The sequence below is a fragment of the Petaurus breviceps genome, unplaced genomic scaffold (assembly GCF_028583685.1).
Source record: "Petaurus breviceps papuanus isolate PSGF00001 unplaced genomic scaffold, PetGlider_PUasm1.0 582, whole genome shotgun sequence".
Taxonomy (NCBI): Eukaryota; Metazoa; Chordata; class Mammalia; order Diprotodontia; family Petauridae; genus Petaurus; species Petaurus breviceps.
Window position 1 is genome coordinate 15,078,528 of NW_027186390.1, and position 21,327 is coordinate 15,099,854.

General features: G+C 34.1%; 1 protein-coding gene across 8 annotated transcripts in view; it reads left to right on the forward strand.

The window, feature by feature from the left end:
• WWP1 (WW domain containing E3 ubiquitin protein ligase 1) overlaps positions 1 to 21,327 on the forward strand; it is a 147,311-nt gene that overhangs the window by 78,415 nt on the left and 47,569 nt on the right. For all 8 annotated transcript variants that reach the window (XM_069103616.1, XM_069103611.1, XM_069103614.1 and 5 more), the window contains 3 exons: positions 1,643 to 1,982; positions 7,152 to 7,247; positions 10,168 to 10,342. In XM_069103616.1, the coding sequence (XP_068959717.1) occupies positions 1,643 to 1,982; positions 7,152 to 7,247; positions 10,168 to 10,342 (611 nt within the window). The remainder of the gene's footprint in view (positions 1 to 1,642; positions 1,983 to 7,151; positions 7,248 to 10,167; positions 10,343 to 21,327) is intronic.

The following is a 21,327-nucleotide window of genomic DNA, read 5'->3' on the forward strand; positions in this document are numbered from 1 at the left end:
TAAGGGTTTCCCACTTTCTGTTCTAAAGTATTAATTCTTTTTGCCATTCTTTCATCCATTACTATTCCACTTTGTATCTATTTCATTTCTTCCAGATACACTTGTATCCAGGACATTCTTTTTTTCCGTTTACTTATATGACCTTGTTCTTCACTTCCTTTCTTCTTCTGGGTTTACAACTTGGGTTTTTCTTATTCCAAAGTATTCACTATACTTGATGTTTTCTTCTTTTTACTTATTTCTCTAGCTGAGAGTTTCTCGATTGTGGATTTTGTTTGTATTACACTTTGATCTTTTGTACCTGAGCTCAGTGGCTAAGACTAGACGTCACCTTTTATAAGAGTTCTGTGGCCTTGTCTCATTCTGTTGTCCAGGTTCAGACTCACTGGACTCTAGATTGGCCTGTATCTGCTTGGATTATGATCTGTCATTGTTTCCTGCTGCTGCTGAAGCCATTAGGTCACCCCCTGCTAATTGCTGCTTTCTTCCTTTCTCCCTGCCTGGGAGGGGGCAGAGACTTGCCCTAACACAAATTTCTAATCCATAAATAATAATAGCTGGTATTTATGTAGTGCTTTAAGGTTTATGAAATTCTTTACAAATATTATCCCATCTTCACAACAACACTGGAAGGTATGTATTATTTTCTCCATTTTACACTTGAGAAAATTGAGGCAATCAGATTAAGTGACTTTCCCAGAATCACCGAGCCAGTAAATATCTAAGACCGGATTTGAAATCAGGTCTAGCACTCTATCCATTGTACCACCTTGGAAATAAGAACAGGTTTAAGAAAATGTTAAATATAATGAATAAATTCTGTGGACCAAAAGAAGCCCAAGAAAGAAACCCAGAAGAAAGGACATAACTTAAAGAGTTTCATAGAAAAGAATGACCTGACCAAAAAGACCCTTGAAAATTGCTAAAAGGAATGAAATAAGTATTGTTATTGTTCTTGTTTTTAGTGAAATTGGAACTCTTTGAGGAAAAAAAATGGAAGAATAAATAGCTTACAACATAAGTTAGTGGACTCCCAGAAAACAGAATAGGGGACTGGCTACAAAAAGACTCAGGGTCAGCACAAGAAACCTTATGTGCAAGAAGGCCAGTTATGCTCGATTATAAGAGAGGATTAAAAGTCAGGGAGCCTGGAAAGCTAATAGACATGTGCTTTAGATCTAGGTTGCTTCCCTAGAGGTCATATCAAGGATTCCTCTCTTTTGATACTACAGTAGGAAGGCATGGCAACACAATTCCTTTGATGTTTGCTGTCAGACAGAAGAGGGGGGGCCGGCTTCATAGGTTATAATCAAGATGTTTGGTCCCTCCCCAGGTGAAAAACCTTCATGTTACTATTTTTGTAAATCGATGCCAAATGTTTCAAGTTTTTAAAGTCCAAAATTCTGCTTTCTCAATTTCTAGACAATTATGTGTTGCTTAAATATTCTGGCAGTCATTATTTTTTTACCAAGATGTACATCATTGAAGAGATGATCTTTGTTTTATATGTACATGCATTCTTCCTTGTTACTTAATATGATATTTAGCATAAATTGAGTATTTGATAAGAGGTAGTATTTGTCTTAAACATACTGTTGCATTATCATTGCTTGATACAGTTTTATTAATTTTTGTTTTTCAGTCAATGGAGAATCATCTTCATCTGCAGCAGTTGATAACACACCTACTCTTCAGACTGTAGTAGGATCTGAAGAAACTCCCATATCTACTGATTGCACTAATACTACTACTACTACAGATCCTATAATTCAAGAAATTCCTGAGTGCTCTGAAAATAGTGCATACTTTGCTTCAGCCAGTGCAGAAATGGTACATGATGCTTTAAATACTATAGACTCTGCCTCTAATTTAAAAGATAGTTCTACTATTGAAGCCGCCAAACCAAGACAATCTTCTAATGTACCTGAAGAACCTATAAGGCAACAGCCTGGAAATTCCATTACAGAACCTTTGCCACCAGGGTATGTTGCATATTTTTGATAATAATGTATGTGATGTTGTTTGATGTTAAGTATCAAGTGTTTATACTACATCACATATTTAAAACATGGATTCTAAATAGTTTGATACAGACTTTGTTGTTCAATCGAGCAGTTACTTTTAAAACTAAGAATAGTTGTTGACTCAATTGTACAGTTGAAATATATGGTAGTCATCAGACCACAGTCAGATTTATTTGATAGGTCTTTTTTTTTTGGCCTTTTTGGAGGGGAGTTGGGGTTAAGTAACTTGCCCAAGGTTACATGGCTAGTTTTTTTGTGTGGGTGTTAAGTGTCTGAGGCCAGAACCGAACTCAGGTCCTCCTGACTCTAGGGCTGATGCTTTACTCACTGCGCCACCTAGCCGCCTCCCTTGATAGGTTTTTTCATAAAGATAAAGTACTTTTGAGGGGTAATATTTTGGCAAAAGGGAATCTTGAGAATAAGGGTACCAGAAAGACTATAATTTTATAACTCTTAACTTTTCTGGGTCAAATGATAAAAAATAATGGCTAGAAGCAATTTGTCCTAGATAATGTTAATGCCTTGAATTTAGTACTGTAGTACTAGAAATGATGAGTTTTTAGCACTTATAAATCCTCTGCATTTTATGTTAGTGTAATTCTTTTAATCCTAGTCTATTTAATACCAAAATATAGTTAGCCAGTTTAGAAGAAAAGTAGTAAAATAGCTATTTGGAATTTTAGAAGTTAAATCACAACAGAAATAACAATTACTAATGATTCATTTGAGATGAAAAATGAAAAACCTCCAGGAATATTCCTGAGGGTCAGTATATCAACCTATTCTTCTACAACTTTTATATCTTCATTCTTTTATAGTGAAAATTTATGTTCCAAATGAACTGGAACTATGGCAAAATTCTCAATTGGCAAAGAAACATTCATTCACGTTTATTATACTCTACCAAATATAGTGGGAAAATACTTTTTAGGAACATACTGTTTTCATCAAAAATTGAAACTTTAATTCTCAGTTAGGTTTAAAACTAAACTAACCAAAACATAATATCGTTGTTGGAAATTTTACCAAATAGATCAATTGAATCTCTTGCTTTATAGATGGTCCTATGGAATATATCCCCAAAGTTGTCTACAAAGTAAATTCTGCTTCCCCATTGATTTTCTTTAAAATTAATTGTCGGGGCAGCCAGGTAGCACAGCAAGTAAGAGCACCGGCTCCAGTGTCAGGATGACCTAGTGATCGAATCCCGGGCTCAGACACTTAGCACCCACCCAGAAACACCTGGCTCTGTAACCTTGAGCAAGTTACTTAGCCCCAATTGCTTAGGAGCGGCCAGGTGGCTCAGCAAGTGAGAGCACCGGCTCCAGTGTCGGGATGACCTGGGGATCAAATCTGGTCTCAGTTACTCAGCACTAACCCAGAAACACCTGGCTCTGTGACCTTGAGCAAGTTATTTAACCCTGATTGCTTTAAAAAAAAATTTAATTATAAAAAAATTAAATGTTATCATTTTGAGCTGTTTTATTAGGTGACTATAGTAGCAATATTTCCAACATCTAATAGGTTTTTCAAGCCTTTATCTTTTGGAAATTTTGCTTTCTTCATTTTAAGTATATTCTTTATCTAATATAACTAGGCAGGCAATATCCTTTTTTATTATAGGTTCTGGTTTCTTATAGAAGCTTCTTATAGAATATTAGAGTTACCATAGATTGGTTTATTTGAAGAGACATTTTGAAAGCTGCACAAAGGGTGTAGCTTAGGCTAATAGACACAATTTATAAGGGAGGTAGATTTCAGTTGAACAAAGTGAAAACGTTCCAAACAATTAGAAATCAGAAAATGGAATGGAATGTTTTAGAAGGTAGTGAGTTCTTTGACACTGGAGGTTTTCAAGGGGAGGGTTGATGATTGACTCCAACCAAGAGTGTAATAGTTAAGATTCATGTTATGTGTAAAGATGAGTATAGAAATCCTCTGATGTCCCTTCTTACTCTAAAGTTCTAGGATTCTAGTCCAACCACTTCATTTATAAATGAGACCCAAAGAGGTGAAGTGATTTACCCTAAAGCCATAACTCTGATTAGTTCAGAGTTATAATGTAAGTCCCCTAACTTTTGGTATCAGTTGGTTTGTTTGTTTTTTTCACTGTATCACAGAATCCCAGACTTTGAGAGTTTAAAGGGACCTCAGTGATCATTTAGTACAACCCACCACCAGAAGAAATCCTCACTTTAATATACTCCCAAATTGATCATCTTGTCACCCAAGTATAGACATTCTACTTCCTGACTAATAGGTAATGTCTTCTATTATAAAAATTACTTTAATTATGAGTTTTAGGTTATAAAGAATGGATTAGTTTTGTGGTATTAATTTACAACTTAAAAGTCTATAAATTATTGGGTGGTATGTATATAGACACTAGGTTTTTTTTTCTTCTACTTAATTTTCTACCAAGATTTTTTACATAATGAATTTCATCGCATTCCAAATGAAAAATAGCTCAGTTGGGAAGGGCTCAGTTCAAAGGTGGTCTCAGGCACTAGCAGTGTCATCCTGGGCAAGTCATTTAACCCTGTTTGCCTTAGTTTCTTCCTCTGTAAAATAAGCTAGAGAAGGAAATTGCAAACCACCTTAGTATCTTCACTTAGAAAACCCTAAATGCTGACACGAAAAGTTGGACACAACTGAAATGACTCTGCAACAACTGAAAAGGCTAAACCACAGTCTGTTGAAAATGTCAAACCTATGATATTATGAACTTGACTGGAAAAAATTTTAGGCATTTTACTGTTTTTGTTAGACATGTGGAGTTAGAATTTTAGAATATAAATTTTTAAAATATTAGTAATTGTAACTTTTTATGTCTGGCCTCTTGACTTAGGGAATGCTTACATTCCTGAGAAAAATGGCTATAAAGTGAAACATCTTTTAAACTTTTTCCACTTATTTATCTTTTTTAAATAAGACCTATCAAAATACTGTGGAAATGACTTTTAAGGAATTAATTTTCCTTTCTTTGATTACCATTTTCTGTTGTTCCTAATATAGTCGTTGTTTGGCTTGCACTGACTGAAGCTAATGAACTACTAGGCATAAGAGAGAATTTGGTCCCTCTGTTGCCTTGACTATCTATTATTGCCATCTGTTTATCTCCTACTAAGTCATTCTTTAGCTTTCTCCTTTGGGCTTCTTTTTCTTTTCCAGTTTATAAAATCTAAATGTTCAGAGAACAGTTTATTTATGTACAGTGTTGTAAGGAGATAATAATGGGAAAGGACACTTTGTAGTGTGATTTTCTTAAAGCACAAGTCCAGTCGTGTCAGTATCCCTCCCAAATCCCCCAAACTTGGATTCCCTTCAAAACTCCATTGGCTTTCTATTGACTCCACAATCAAATACAAAATGTTTTGTTTGGCATTCAAAGCCTATCATAACCTAGGCCCCTCCTACATTTCCAGTCTTCTTATACCTTACTCTCTGACATGTACTCTAATCCAGTGACATTGGCCTCCTGGTTGTTACATGAACAAGACATTTATTTCATGTCTTGACTCTAGGCAATCTCTCTTGCTTTCCCTCATGCCTGGAATGTTGTTCCTCCTTCATTCTCTGTACTGATCTCCCTGGCATTCTTTAAGGCCATTTAATATCTCATCTTTATTGGAAATCTTCATCAACCTCTCTTAATTCTAATGCCTTCCCTCTGTTAATTATTTCCTTTTTATCTCGTATATCACTTACTTGGTATGTTTATATATTGCCTCCACCATTAAATTTTAGTCTCCTTTAGAGCAGAGACTGTATTTTTGCCCATTTCTTGGATCTCCAGGACTTAGCATGGTGTCTGGCACACAGTAGGCATTTAATAAATGTTAAGTTACTAATTGTTACCAACATGAAAAAATTATGTGCTTCATTGTAATAAAGCAGAATATAAAGTAGAGGGGCAGCTAGGTAGCACAGTGAGTAAGAGCACCAGCCCTAGAGTTGGGATGACCTGGGATTGAATCCCGGGCTCAGACACTTAGCACCCACCCAGAAACACCTGGCCATGTAATCTTGAGCAAGTTACTTAACCCCAATTGTTTAAAAAAAAAAAAAAGAATATAAAGTAGAAAGAGCACTAGACTTAAGATTTTAAAGAACCAGATATAAGTCTTGACCCTGGTGACCTTGATAAATTAAAGCCTCATCTCTCTGGGCCTCTTTGGCATGAAGATGATTTCTGATTCTGTGATACAATGGGAAAGGAAAGAAATGGGAGGAAACTCAATGAGCAAGTTCAGGCACTCACAGAAAGGTAAAGAGAGCATAGACTGAGAAAGAGTGACACTGACAAGAACACTCCTACATACTCAGAGGAATGAATTTTCATGGAGCAGCACCCCCATCTTGTGATGTTTTAGATTATTGCTGCTAAAGGCATTTAAGTCAGTGTCAGATTTTTCAGCTCCAGCCTTAAATGACAATATAATCTCTAGGTATTTAGTGGTTGAAAATAAGCCAAATGGGGGCAGCTAGGAGTCAGGAGGATTTGAATTCAAATGTAGCCTCAGACACTTGACACTTAACTAGCTATGTGACCTTAGGCAAGTCACTCAATCCCAAATTGCCTTGCCTTCCCCCTCAAAAAAAAAAAAAAAGAAATTAAGCCAAATGTCAGGTTTGACATAAGGGTTAGAAGCATTTGATCAAATCTCATCATTTCCATATTATTTTGAATTCTTTTATTGTTCAGTTTTGTATATACTACTGTTTCCTACCTAGTAAATTTGGGGCACTAAATTTTGAGTCAAAGTTCTGAGTTTCAATACTGACCCCGTTGTGACATTGGGCAAGTCTCTTAATTTCACTGAGCATCTATTTCCCCTACTGTAAAATAAGGATAGTGGTATTTGCAGTCCCATTTCACAAATGAGATGATACATAAACTCTATAAAAAGAACCTTATTATTGTGAGTTTCCTATTCTTTCAACTTAGGCAATAGATATTAATGGAAAAGAAATATTTAAGAATGAGCTATAACTGAGGAATTTACAAGAAAAAATATAAATAAAATGTTTAGGTTTTTGTGGTAGATCATTTGTATTGTTAATTCTTTTAGGTAAATATTTTTTGTGTCAATTATATTACAAGATGATGTTTTCTCTTATTTAAAGGTGGGAACAGAGGAAAGATCCTCATGATAGGACCTATTATGTTGATCATAACACACGAACTACAACATGGGAGAGACCACAGCCTTTACCACCAGGGTAATGTAGATCCTTTACATATTTTTAATGGTGTTTAATAACATGGATATTCACATTTTGTAGTAAAAAAATTTTTTTATTTTTTACTCTTCCTATAAGGTTTCATTAATAAACCATTGTGTAGGATGAAGTAGTTTAAGTTTCAAGACAAACTAAATGATTTCTAAAGTTTTTCTGAGATTGAGCATTAGGAGAACTTTTTTTTAAACAACATTTTTCAAACATTTTAAAGGAATACTGCCCTGGTTACTTTAAATTGATGATAGCCCTCTATTTAATATTATCTGGATTTAATCCATTTTCAGAGAGAGGCTAGATGATTTTACAGCTCACATTTACAAGTACCAAACTGAGTCAAATCAGTGTTTAATTTAGTCAGATATGGGTAAAATTCTTTTACCACAAATGTAACCATAAGTTAACTGACAACACAATTCTCATTCTCCTCATTGTCCACAGAATGACATGCAAATTCATTGACTTGATATTCAAGACCATCCACTATCTGACCCACACCATTCCACCTTAATTCCTGTTCTAATTTTACTGTACCTTTACATATTCCTAGCTTACCTTGTGCTATTTTACCATAATTTTAATGCTGTGCCTTACGCATAGAATTCTTTTCAGCCCTCAGCTCAACTGCTACTTCTGTCATGAAAGAGCATAGAATTTAGAGTTAGCAGACTTGGATTCAAATCCTAATTTTTCCACTAAATTCCTATATGATATTGAGGAGGTTAGACTTCTCAGAGCCAGTTTCCTCATTTGTGAAATGATGGGTTGAAGTCTCTTCCATATCTAAATTTTGCTAACTATATTTCATTAATTGGTTTCCTTTGTAATCTGATGTATTTAATTTTATGCATTAAAAACAAACTGAGAAAGGTCCCATAAGCTTTGCCAGATTGTCAAAGGTGAGTTCCATGACATAAGGTTAAGAATCCCGGACACAACGAAAGTGTTATCTCCTTTTTCCTAAATCCTATTATAGGATGCAGGTCCTACCTGCATGTTTGTTGTTTGTTGCATTTGTGATATTTGTCATATACTCTCCTGTATTTTGTCTAATTACATGCCTGTCTCCTCTTCCTCGCTCAGATGATGTTCATTTTTGTATCTTTCATAGTGCCTAGCAAAATTTCTTTCTTGTAGACATTAAAATATATGTTTAAAAGAATAATTATATTACCCTGGTAGATGACCTATAGAAACAATGCTTTTGCCCATGCTGATTATTGAAAATCCCGCACAATTGTTTTTCCTAGACCATATAATGATCATGCTTTAAGGAGGTCATCTGACTGGTTGTTGTTTATACTACTAGTGAAAGAAGAACTGGGTTTTTTTCCTGACCTCAAGTAACACATTCCTTCAGATCTTTTCTTTGTTGAGCACCATTCTTATCTAATTAACAAAACTGCCTAAGCTTCCAAATAATTACCAGTACAAAACATCACATAAACTAGGAGCTCAAAAGAGCTCAGGGATTGGAAGGAGATATGGGTGAACAGTATATGAATGAAACCTCCCCATTTTCTCTATTAGGTTAATTAATTGTTCCCCTTAGAATTAGCTTCTTTAGTGAATATTACTCAGTCCCCTGATGATTGAGATTATGTTAGATATTTGATGTCACAAGAAGTCTTTAAACAGCAGATACTACTAGGTGCTATGGGAACCTAGCCCATCGAGGAAAGTGGTCTTAGGGTCATAAATTTAGAGATGGAAGGCACTTCAGAATCCTTCATCTAGTTCCACCCCTTAATTCTGCAGATGAAGAAATTGAGTTCAGGAGAGGTAAAATGAATTATCCAAGGTCACACAGAGATGGCATCAAGAAAGATTTGAAATATGAGTATAGTAAGTCCCCAGTATGATATTTGTCTCAAAAGGTTACTTCACTTTCTTCTTGGGAATTCACTCTCAATCTGACATCCATGAATTTTCTTAAGCAGTAGTGTCAAACTCAAATAGAAGTGCATTCCTGCCTTGCCATGTTGACTTAGAATGCCACAGATTAACATTATATTTGTTGTATTTTATTTTTATTTATTTTGTTAAACATTTGTTACTTTTTAATCTGGTTTGGGTTACCTGCAAGATTTATAGACTGAGTTTGACACCTCTGCTCCACAGCATTTTTTAACATATTTGTATATTTAGCCAGTAATTTCATTCTTCTTTCTTCAGTTTGAGGAGAAAAGAATGGGACATTAAATTGGTAATGTCTTGTTGCTTCTACAGTATAACATGGCTAGGTTAATCTAAATTTTGATTTGTTGTTGAAATGTTAATCAGTTTGTTCTTATAGGCACCTTTATTCTGTCATTTACAGTTTTTTTTTGTTTGTTTTTATGTCCCCTGTACCTGCTTAGACTAAATCCACTCAAAAGATTATTAAACAAAATTATCCTGTAACTCTCTTTTTAGCCTAGAACAGTTTTCTTTATGACTGTGGATTTTCAAATATGTGAAATTTACAAAGCATAATTGAACTAAGTATTGATAGTTATCTCTTTAAATAAGGTAGAACCTTCTACATATAACACAGTAGTTGCTCAGGACATCCTTATTATCTTCTTTAATGTGTGAAAATAATGATTAAATCAAAGTGACTCTAGGACTAGTGCATATGGTGTCCTAGAAAATCTTGATATATACTTAGTAAGAAAACTATTATAATAATAATGGTAGCACAAGATAAGCAAGGTCTCACTACAAATACCAAGTTAATCTTTACCAATTTTTATGAGGGATATATAATTTTGGAAATTTTGTGTTTCATTAATTCTTTAAACTTTAGCTTGAATTTAAATGCTTTAAGTGCAACATAAGCCACAAAATTTTTAAGAATAAAGGATTTTGTTTCTCATATTATGGGGGGATTGGGGCTTTTTTGTTTTGTTTTGGGGGCAAGTTGGGAGAGAAGAGTTGATGATCGTGGAAGAGTTTATTATGTGGACCATAACACCAGAACAACAACATGGCAGCGACCTACTATGGAATCAGTCAGAAACTTTGAACAGTGGAAGTCTCAGCGTAACCAACTTCAAGGAGCTATGCAACAATTTAACCAACGATACCTCTATTCGGTAATTAGAATATTATAAAATAATGTTTACCCAGGTATTTTGTTTCTTGAGTCTGATGTATTGCCTCAGTAAGCTTGCTAGATATTAGTGAACAATAACTAATTGAATAATAATCCATATTTTAGGTATTTGAATTCTGGTGAAAGAGTGTGTGTGTGTGTGTGTGTGTGTGTGTGAGAGAGAGAGAGAGAGAGAGAGAGAGAGAGAGAGAGAGATGTAGACATGCATAGATTGCTTCTTTAAAAATGTGGGTGGTCTTTATTTTTTGTTTCCTAACCATATTTATTTGTTTTAACAAATTATGGTCACTACATCATATTTGGAGTATTTGTTGTAAAAAATAAGTTCTTTTATGTTGTATCTGTCCTTTACAATACAAAAATGATTTTGTTTCTTCATAAGGGCATATCTTTTTTCTAGTAATGGTAATGCCTTGTCACAGGTATTTTAATTCTAGGTTCAGTAGAATGCCATTTAGAAAATTATTGTACTGCATAAAAAATAGTGGAACTCTTTTTCAATATTAGTGTGAGAATAAATATTCCCTCTATTATTGATGTATAAATAACTGACCTTGTTACATAAGCAGCAAGAAAAAAGATCCTATAGGAAATTACTTAATATTGCAGTACTATTTCGACAGAATTAAATCTAACACATTTTAAAGAAGCATTACTTTAAAACTTAGTAAACACCAAGGATAAATCATCAAGTAAATATATAAAATAAAGGGTGAAATCTTAGGTAAGTCCCTTAGCAATAAAACTAAATAAGCAACCAAAAATTACATTTTCTCTATGGCCTTTATGAAGCCACATAAGGTTCTGCTACCTTTGACTTTGTTTACTGTTAAAAAAAAATTTTTTTCTTCCATTAATGTTGACAACTTAGTTACTTTGATATCCATTCTAGGTACTAATAAACAATGTCTTTGTCTGATAGGACCTACATAAACAGGATCTGGAGACAGTTTTTCTAGGCTTAGGTCTTGATTTCATTTTGCTTTGTGGCCTAGGAAAGTACAGAAATCTGGAACCAACACTATTCAGAGAGTCACAGATAGCATAGTTTATGAGTCTAGTAGAATGGATAAAATACTGGAGTTTAGGAAGAGTTGAGTTTGAATTTTACTTCTGATATTTAATCATCAGCTAATTTTGGTTCTCCAAATTCTTAGTTTTTTAGTTATAAAGTAAGCATTAATAATTCCTAATGTACTTCTCAGTCTTTTTGTGAGGCTTATATGAAAAATAGTTTATATAAAACTTTTTAAAACTTTATAGAAATGTTAGATATTTTGATAAAAGCATGACTAGACTAAGTGCTATTAACCCAGTCTTACCCCTTTTATCACTTGTTTTGTTGTGTTAACTTTGGGCTAGACTTTTTACACATCTTGTATCAGTCCTTTTCTCTTCATTTACATAGCCACCAGCCATGTTCAGTTCCTCTTTATCTCTTATCTCTTGCCTAAACTATTGCAGTAGCTTCCTAATTGGTCTCTCTTTATCTTCCCCGAGATTCCAGCTACCAAAGTGATTTTCCTATAGTATAGGTTTGACCATGGTCAGCCCCATGCTCAGCAAATTCTAGCAACTTCCTATTACCTCTAAGATTAAATATAAACTCCTGTTTGAAATCTAAAGTTCTTCATAACCTGAACCCATCTATCTTTCCAGCTTTGTTGCACATTACTCCTTTGTATGAACTTTCACATCTAACCTTCTTGCTGTTCATCATGCACAACATATTCTGTTTCCATGACTTTGTGCTCACTTTTCCCCCACCTGGAATGCTTACGCTCCTCACTTCTTGTAATTTTTTTATTTCCTTTTCCTCAGCTTAAGCAGTACTTTCTATTTGACCTTTCTTGTTCCCCTGAATTGCTAGTACCATCCCCTGCAAGGTTACCTTTTATCTGTTTTGTCTTTTGGGGGGGAGTTGTGGGGGTATGTACATGTGTACATATATCTGTTAGAATGTAAACTCTTTGAAGGCAGAATCTATTTTACTTTGGATTTTTATACCTGTTGCCTGATAATGTAGTAGGCACTTAATACAACTATACTTGTGTGGTTGATTGGTCTGTAGAAGGAGGGGATTTAACTGCATAATTTTAAGATCTCTTTCAGAACTGTGATTCTATGACTTCTGGCAGCTGAACCCCAGGATAACAAAGGAGCAAGATAGCCTGGGAAGTGAATGGAAAAACTGCAGGACTCAGGGTGGGGAAGGCATTGATTGCTATATCAACTTGTAAGATGAGGGAAGAAAGAAGACAGAAGGAAAGAAGCTACTTTGAAGGTTCTAGGCAGTTAGGCCTCTATTTCTGTAGCAGAAAAGATCTAGTGGCCTTGTGTCATAACAACTGGCTTTTAACTTGCAGGGAAATGAATGTTTTTGTTAAGTTGTTCCAGTCTTGTCTGACTCTTCATGACCCCATTTGGGTTATTCTTGTCAAAGACATTGGAATGGTTTGCCATTTCCTTCTCCAGCTCATTTTTATGGATGAGAAAACTGAGGCAACCAATCCCTTGGAATCGAAGACGCAGAGTCTCAGGAAATACTTGGTTAATTTGGGGACAGGTCCTATTCATGAGAGTTGTGCCCACTTGTTAAGAAATTAATAAGGACCTCAGGCTCCAGATAGGGAGTTTGGTAGAAGAGAAACAATACTATGGCCTATTCTCTTCCTAGGAAAGTTTTTCAGTCAGCGAGCATTCATTCAGTTTCTGCTATTTACCAGGCATGTTTGAGTGCTAAGGTTACAAAGAAAGGCCAAAAAGCCTAAGTCCTTGCTTTGGAGGTGTTCACAGTCTAATGGGGGAGACAACATACAAACAACCAGATACAAACAAGCCAAGAGGTAACGGGAAAAGTCCTGGCATTGAGGAAGATTGGGAAAGGCTTCTTGGAGAAAGGACTGAGTGTCACCAAAAGAAAACTGCTTTTTGCTCCTCTTTAAACTCTTTTAAAGTACTGACTTTAGTACATAAGTATAGTTGTAGTTAGACTGAAGACAATAGAGCAGGAAAAACCACAGTGGATCTGAAGTCAGAATTTGAGTCCTGGGTCTGTGTGATCATTTATCATCTCTGGAGCTCATTCTCTCACTTGCAAAGGGTTGGACCAGAAGTCCTCTTCTCAGGTGATTTCCAGTACTAAATCTATGATCTTGTCTTCCTCTCAGGTTAAACAAAAGATTCCCTTCCACCCATCTATATCACATAATACATGAAATTCCAATGTAGATTTTTACTAATCAATCAATTTATTAATCACTATGTTTATGCTAGGTACTACACTATCCCCTGGGGATTCACAGACAAAAGTAAGGTTAAGTAGACCTTTATTTGGAAAGCAAATGTCTATTTAGAGTTATGTCTTTAACACAATGTTAAAGTTGTGTTACATTCTATTAGGTACATATACTATCTAACATGTACATATACAAATGTATGTGGAATACACACAAAATAAGTTTGCATTTAATGCCTTAAGATTTGCCAGACACTTTATATATAGTCTCTTATTTGATCCTCACAATGCCACTGTGAGGTTGCTGGTGTTATTATCTCCATTTTATAGATGAGTAAATTAATGCCAAGAGAGGTTAAGTGACTTGTCCAGGATCATACAGCTAGTAAATATCTGAGGTGGGATTTTAACCCAGATCTTCCTGATTCCACATCTAGTATGCTTACCTTCTGGGCCATCTATATATAATAAGTTATAATTACCATCCAGGTATTTAAGGTGGAGAGACAGTAGCATCTGGGGTGCATAAGAATGGATCTCATGTAGAAGGCTGCATTTGAGCCAAGTATTGAAGGAAACTAAAGATTCTTCTCAAAGGCAGATTTGAGGAGGGAGTGCATTCTAAGTATGGGGGAAGATGACCCCATAATTCCCTAAAAATAATAAGAAAAAAGGATATATTCACATCTTGGTTTGAATTAGGGCCACTCTGATTTCTTCCTGTTATCTGGATGAGATATGCTTTATTAGGATCTTAGGAATTTTGACTGGGTACTAAGTTAGTAAACATTTATTAAGACCCTGCCATGTGCCAGGCACTGTGCTAAATGCCACGGATACAAAGAATGGCAAAAAGAGCCCCTCCTCTCAGGAGCTCACAGTCTCAGTTCCTTTTAATAGAAAGACAGTATATAAAAAGGAGCTTAAATTTGAGGGCATAAGCTTGTAGAGGGTAGGGAGGAATGAAGGTCAAGAGGGTACCAACACTGGAGCATGAAATCCAGAGTGCTTCATCCTTGGGAATATGAAAGCAAAGGCTGCCCACTGCCTTCTCCTTAAATGCAGGGTCTGGGAGGAACTCTCTACTTTCTCTCCTCTCCAAACAGAGGGAGGAAGGTATTCCAGGGGAAGGGAGTCCTGAGGAGGTGTGAGTTTCAAGGTTGGTAATGGAGGGGTGAATTCAGTGCTTTTGGGCAACACAAAAACACTGAGAATCTGAAAGTTATGGGGAGAGGGTATCCATAAGCAGCAAAAGACAATAGGTGATTGGGTGGAACAGTCTTTTTTCTCTTAACCAATTTCCTTCTGATTCTACAGAAGGGAGAAAGACATCTACTCTCATAGCCCCCATGCCTCACCTGGCCGGTGATGTGAATAGAAACATACCTAAGATTGGCAGTGTACATGCGAAATTTTTGTTGTTTTTAGTCATTGCTGTTAATAACATTAATAATTACTCACATTTAAATCCTTTCTAACTTTTGCCCACATCCTTTTCTTGCAATAATCCTATGAAGTAGGTGGTTCAGGCATTACTATCCCTGTTTTTCAGGAGAATAAAATGAGGCCTCAATGGCTTAGCACCTTAATAGTGTTCAAACCAAGTTTTCTGATTTCGTGTCCAATATTCTTTGCCCTATGCCACGTGTATGAACCAGACTTATGCCAGTGTTTGTGTGTGTATACACATGGCTTTTATAAATGATTTTTATTTATAGTACCACTTAGTAAAGGCTAGAAAGAATGAATAAAAAGCCTGAATAATATAATATTTTGAAAGAAATGTAAGTTAACATTTAAGCCTCACTATTCTCATCTGAAAATGAGGAAAATTGTCAGTGGTTTTTAAGATCACTCCCAAATTTAACATTGTGTTAAAGACATAACTCTAAATAGATATTTGCTTTTCAAATAAAAGTCTGGTTGACCTTATTGAATGACTAGATAACTCAAATGTAATTAGCATCCATTTATTTATAGTCCGTGCCTATAGTCCTTAAAATAACTTACTTTTGTTCTTTGAGCTAAGTATGTCTCTTGAAATTTTATTTAGGCTGCTTCTTGAACATTTTTTTTTCATAAATAACTGCTTAGTTAAACTTCAGGCCATCCCAGATTGCATTATCAGAGTCTGGATTAATAATATTTTTACAATGCTTGTATTTGAAAGAAAAACTATTTGAGCCATGGAATATCTATTTGGAGTTCTGAAATGTTCTAGCAATATATAAAACTAAAAATATCTCTGACAATACTTTACCTACTCCTAGATAATAATGTTACACCATGGAAAAATGAGAATTTGGTTGAATGTTCATTTTCACTACTTGCTAGTTTTATATAGAATCATTCACATATTGGAGTTATTTAATACTTGTTTTATTTGAATTAAATTAAATTACTTCCAAGCATATAGTTCCATGTGACCAAAAATGTTATATGTAGGGCAATTACTAAATCTTTGAATGAATGAATATGTGAATAAATAATAGATGATAAACATTAACCAGAAGCAACTGTCACTAAGAATATTAAATCAAAAATATTTAGAGAGAATAATTTCCAGAAAAAAATATAAATTTAGTACAGGAAAAAAGTAGGAGAGAAGATCGGTAAATTTTTCTAAGTCCAACTTTTTCAATTAAAATATTTCTTTATTTTTTTTATATTTCTTTTATGTAAATTCCTATATTATTAATTTAGTTTTTTTTCTTCTTGTACTTGTGTTACTGCAATCCTTTAAAGGATTAGATATTCCTTTGGTATGGCTATTCCCTCCTTTGATAAAAATCATCACCTCTCCATCCCTTAGCTGTTGGTGTTGGTGAGTTATTTTGGCCAAAATAATTTAACTCTAGATGATGGGCCTCCCCACTTAGCTAGGCCAATCACTATCTGTTGCTAAGTTAGTTTTTTGATTTGGAAATATTTTGGATCATATTTGCTTCTCCATAAATAGTGTGTCTTATAGACAGTTTTACTACAATTTCAAAAATTCATTTAGTTTTTAATTTAAAGTAAGTGATTAAAATCTAAATTATTCAGATGTAAGGGAGATAGAGCTTGTAATTATTAAATATTCCTTTTCAGTTTTCTTTAGCTGTATTCTATTTCTTTAGTAGTTGTCTTTATAACAACTGGAAATAAGTCTGTTTAAAAGCATATCTTCCCCTTAACTTATGAATTTGAACAGGTTTGCCTGGAATTTAATAGCAAAATAATGATTAACAATTCACTGCCAAATTTGCAATTCAGGAATGCATTATTGTTCACTTCAAAGTTTCATGTGTACTTCAGAGCTTTGAGGTTAGGGAGATATTGTGGTAGACTAGGAAGAACACTGTTTAAAATTAGAAACCTTAGCCTCAAACACTTGCTTTACCAAATGTTTTGCTTACTTTGGATTTTAGTTTCCTGATTTGCAGAATGACATGATTGGACCAGATGGTCTCTAAGGTGCTTTCTGGCTCCAAATTTGTGATTCTTTGCCTTTCAGAAGAAAAAAGAGGTTCCTTTTGTTCAAGCATAGATAATAAGCTAATCCAAATTTTTGCAGTTGCTTTGAAAAATGGTGATTTGAAGGAAAAATTTATATCAATCAACTGAGGAAAGAGTTTTTCATGATGTTCTCAAAGGTTAGCTGAAGATAGTATTGTGGGACTAACAATATGTTAACTTATCCTACGTATCCTTGATTAACATTAGCAGAAGCACTGCTTTAATTTTTCTATGCTTGCAGTGGTTACTGAACTTTCAATGAGGTGTCTTAAAGGCCTCCAGGAAGTCTGAGGGAAGATTCTGAACACAGAGGTAGTGTCTCATTAGCGCCTCTCAGAAATATCTGAAAACCTTAGTTGTCTTTCAGATATGATAAATCTATTTAATTCTTTATTCAGATTTTCTAAGGCAGAACTTTGGACATTTCCAAAGTAATATATTAAGGTAGTAAGGTGGTGTAATGGATAGAATGCTGGACCTAGAGTCAGGAAGGTCTGAGTTCAAATTATACTTCATACATTAGCCATGTGACTTGGTAAATCACTTAACCTCTTCCTGCTTCAATTTCCACGTCTATAAAAAGGAGGTAAAAATAGTAACCACCCACCTCAGGGTTGTTGTGAGGATCAAATGAGATTAATATTTGTGAAGCACTTTACAAACCTTAAAGTGTTATATAAATGTTATTATTACGGGGAGAATTTTGATCCTATTAGCTTATTGGTGGCATATATTTCCTTTAATTCCCCAGATAATTATGATTGCAACATGACCGATTATCTTTGTTTTTTAAAATTTGAAATAGAGTACTAAAGGTATTTTGTGTTTTTTTCCTCCAATCTTGACTTAAACACAGAGTTAATTTTTAATGAGTGCTTCTATAAAATGGACTTTTAGAAAGCAAGATTTGTCTGCTTGGCCACTTAGAATATAGTGCTTTACATAACAATTCAAGTTTAAGGCTCGATAATCTTCATAAATCTCAGTGATTTCTATGTGAATCTTGATTTACACTAAACATATATACACACATATACAATTAAATCTAGTAAGCATTTATTAAGTGCCTATTACGTGCCAGACACTGTGCTCAGGGTCAGGGATTCAAAGAAGGGCAAAAGAAGGTCCTTGCCCCCGAGGAGCTTACAATCTAATGGAGGAAACAACATGCTAATAAATCTATACAAAGCAAACTTTATACAGAATAAATAAGAAGTAATTAAGAGAAAGAAAGCAATAGAATTAAGAAGTGTTAGGTACATATCTAGATGAATACAAGTACATACATATTTACGGAATTTTTAGAAAAGTAATTTAAAATATACTATGAACCCTTACTATTTTAAGGAATTTCCTGTAAAATAAAAACACATTTCACAAAAATGAACACTACTCATCTACATAGCTTCTTGTTTGCTCATTTAGAGATAGCTAGATGACACATTGGATAATTTGCTTGGCACATGATAAACATTTATTTAAATGCTTATTCCCCTCTCCTAACTCTTCCCCTAGTTTTTTTTTTTCCTCCTGAATATATCAAGTTTACTTAAAGCAGGAAAAAAAGACCTGTTTTAAAGGAGCTAAATCACTTGTATTTTTATATATTAATGTTTAGGGTACTGCCTTAAAGATTTATTTTTTTCCAAGCTAGTTAATTTTTGAAGGCTGGAAATTATGCTGAAAGTTATTGTATAGCAAAGTCCTACTTATCTGGCATCTAGAATTGGAACAGCTTCAGCCTTATGATTTGCAACCTTAAAAGTAAGAGAAATTATTCTGATTAGAAAAAAGAATAACATAAAGTCCATGTACATAAAAACATGTTGACTTAAGTATTGTGAATACAATTGAGATTACTCATTTAATAATCTCTGTTATCTGATTTCCTCTAGATTTTTTCAGTTTTTTCTAGGTTACAACAGGAAGCTTGGGAGGGATTCCTAACAGCAGACTGCAGTAACAAATTAACAACTGGTATCAGATAGTAAAGATAAAAGAAATAATCAGAAAAGCCTAGGAATTTGGGACCATTCAGTATAAGGGCAGACAGTTCTACACATCTTAAAATTTCATGGGTATATCACTGAATTACAGCACAATGTAATAATTTTCATAATCAACATAATAGTATGAACCTGAGTCATCAAGAAAAGGTTGGAATTATGTTCCAAATTATCTGTTTAAAATGGCAAAACATGTATTATTTGCATTAGAAAATTCTTCATCAAAGTATTTTAATTTTTTAAAATTTCATTACTTGAAGGGGCATACTTTCTCCCCAGGGAAAATTTAATTCATCCAGGAAGTTCAATTCACTGCAAATATTGGTCAAAGGAAACACTCCTATATGAGGTGACAGATATATCCAGTTAACGTTTTATTGTTGTAATTATATTCTTTAGGTGAAAATTTGTCAAAAGGAGTCTTTAGAATCACTTCTACTGAATTATTTGAATGTCACTTAAGTATTTCCACTTTTTTTAAATTAAACTAGTTCTAACTTTAGTGCCTTTATGATTTAAAAGTTGTAGAAACTTTTGAAGATAATTGGACTAGTGTGCCTTTTTTTGGATTATAAATTATTAAACAAAATAACAAATTTTTAAAATCTATTAGTCATGTGTAACAATAAATTGTCTATATTTTCCATTTCCAATACCAAACATTTCCCTTTTTGTGTAAAAATTTAATAGACTGATACAGCATAATTTGAGAATTCCTTTTATTTTTTTTGGAGGGCAATTGAGGTTAAGTAACTTGCCCAAGGTTACACGGCGTGTGTGTGTGTGTGTGTGTGTGTGTGTGTGTGTGTGTGTGTTAAGTGTTTGAAGCCAGTTCCAAACCCAGGTCCTCCTGACTCAGGGGCCGGTGCTTTACTCTCTGCGCCACCTACCCGCCCCATACAGTATAATTTGAAAGACAACCCATTTCTGGTTCTACTTAGACATCTGGAATTCAGCAGATATTGTTCATCTTGAGAGTCAGTAGAATTTTATATCTTTCTCCAGGCAAATGAATTTAAAGAATTTTGTATCATAGAAGTTAGCACATTTGTGAAACTTTGAGACACACATAAAAGAAATTTTTATAAGTCAGTTATGTCCTTATGACTTCCGGGATTAAGACATTTTTATTAGATTCTTTTTTAACATTTAACATTCAACTTGCAATGTTTTCCAGATTTGTTATCTAGTACAAGATATTTTTCCATAAAGTTCTTATTAGCAACTTGATTTTTTTTAAAAAAATCATTTTTCTAAATGTTTAAGAATGCTTAGCCTTTTGGTTCCATAATACTCATTAGAATACTTATTTTAAATTATCCTAATAGTCATAAAGGCATTCTTTGAATAAAAGATTTAGTACTAATACACCAACTTGTATATGTTCCTGAATAATTTTCATGTAAATAAATATAATATTCTGAGATGGTAGTATGGAAAGCACTGTAACAAATTCTAATAGTTTCATCAGAGAGCATTGTGTTAATAGTATAATATATGCAGTAAGCTTGAAAAAGAAAAAATTTCCAAAGTATTTAGCAAGTTTCAGAAGAATCATCTACCAGCAATGCTAGAAGTAACAAATTCCTACATTGACCATGTAAAAAAAGTCTCAATTTATACTTTTGAGTCCATCCATTCTGTATCTGAAATTAGCATAATTCATCATGGGTCCTCTGAAATAGTGGTGGGTCATTTCATTGATGATTATTCCTAAGTTTTTCAAAGTTCTTTGTCTATAAAATATTGTTATTGTTAATCAAATGGGATAATATTTATAAGGCACTTAGCATAATGTTGGCCACCTTTTTCCCCTTATTTAAATTGTTCTCCCACTTCTGATCATTTTACTTTGCCTCAATTCATCCAAGTTTTCCCAGATCTCTCTGAACCAACCTCTTTCATTATTTCTCATAGCACAATAGTATTGTTTCATGTTCCTATACCATAATTTGTTCAGCTACACTTTGCCATCACAAAAAAATAATAGCTGCTATTAATGTTTTTATACATATGGATCCTTTTCCTCTTTGTTCTCTTTGGAATACAGCTCTCATAATGGTATCACTAGGTCAAGAGTAGGCACAATTGAATAGCATTTTGGGCAGAGTTCCAAATTGCTTTCCAGAGTGTATGGACCAGCTAACTGCTTCATTAATAGTGCATTAATGTACCTGCTATTCCACAGTCCTTTCAGTATTTGCCATTTCCTTTTTTTTTTTA